This window comes from Sinocyclocheilus anshuiensis, unplaced genomic scaffold (genome assembly GCF_001515605.1).
Source record: "Sinocyclocheilus anshuiensis isolate Anshui unplaced genomic scaffold, SAMN03320099.WGS_v1.1 scaffold34, whole genome shotgun sequence".
NCBI lineage: Eukaryota > Metazoa > Chordata > Actinopteri > Cypriniformes > Cyprinidae > Sinocyclocheilus > Sinocyclocheilus anshuiensis.
This window is the reverse complement of record NW_015544124.1, coordinates 68891-69538: the sequence shown is the minus strand read 5'-3', so window position 1 is coordinate 69538 and position 648 is coordinate 68891. Positions and strand designations below refer to the sequence as shown.

At 36.9% G+C, this 648-nt stretch overlaps 1 protein-coding gene across 2 annotated transcripts in view; it reads right to left on the bottom strand.

Moving 5' to 3' along the window:
* Positions 1 to 648, bottom strand: part of LOC107694835 (asc-type amino acid transporter 1) — a 15958-nt gene that overhangs the window by 6503 nt on the left and 8807 nt on the right. For both annotated transcript variants that reach the window (XM_016494534.1, XM_016494533.1), the window contains one exon: positions 479 to 604. In XM_016494534.1, coding sequence (XP_016350020.1) covers positions 479 to 604 — 126 coding nt within the window. The remainder of the gene's footprint in view (positions 1 to 478; positions 605 to 648) is intronic.

Sequence of the window (648 nt, the reverse complement as noted above, 5' to 3'; positions counted from 1 at the left end):
GGCTGCAATATAACAAAGAGTGAAAAATTGAAGGGGGTCTGAATACTTTCCGTACCCACTGTATATATATATATAAAGATTTTCAGACTTTTCTTGAGAGCAGTTTGCTCAGCTCCATTATGTTGAGCCACATCTATCCATAAAATGCAGAATTCACAAAAAAACTCTGTCATTATTTACTGAACATCATGTCGTTACAAACCTGCATGACTGTCTTTCTTCTGTGGAACATAAAAGATGATGTCTGGAATGACTTGAAGTTGAGTAAATTTTCATTTCTGGGTGAACTATTTCTTTACGGCATTTACTATATTTACAAATAGGGGATTTAACTGATAATTGCTTATTGATTTATTTATTTACATGTTGATGTTCTTCTTTATGATTCTAATTAATTAACTATAAACTTTTCAATGAATCATACCTTATTAACATCTGGGTCTCTAGATATCCATATAAATATACGTGACGCTCTCACCTCCAAAGATCTGCACTAAACCGACAGTAATGATGAGCCCCAGAGCCAGAAGCTTCCCCACGGTAAAGGCGTCCTGGATCCGTGTGGCCAAACGCACACTGTAGCAGTTCACCCATGTCAAAAACACTGCACACATTCACACACACACACACACACACACACACACACAA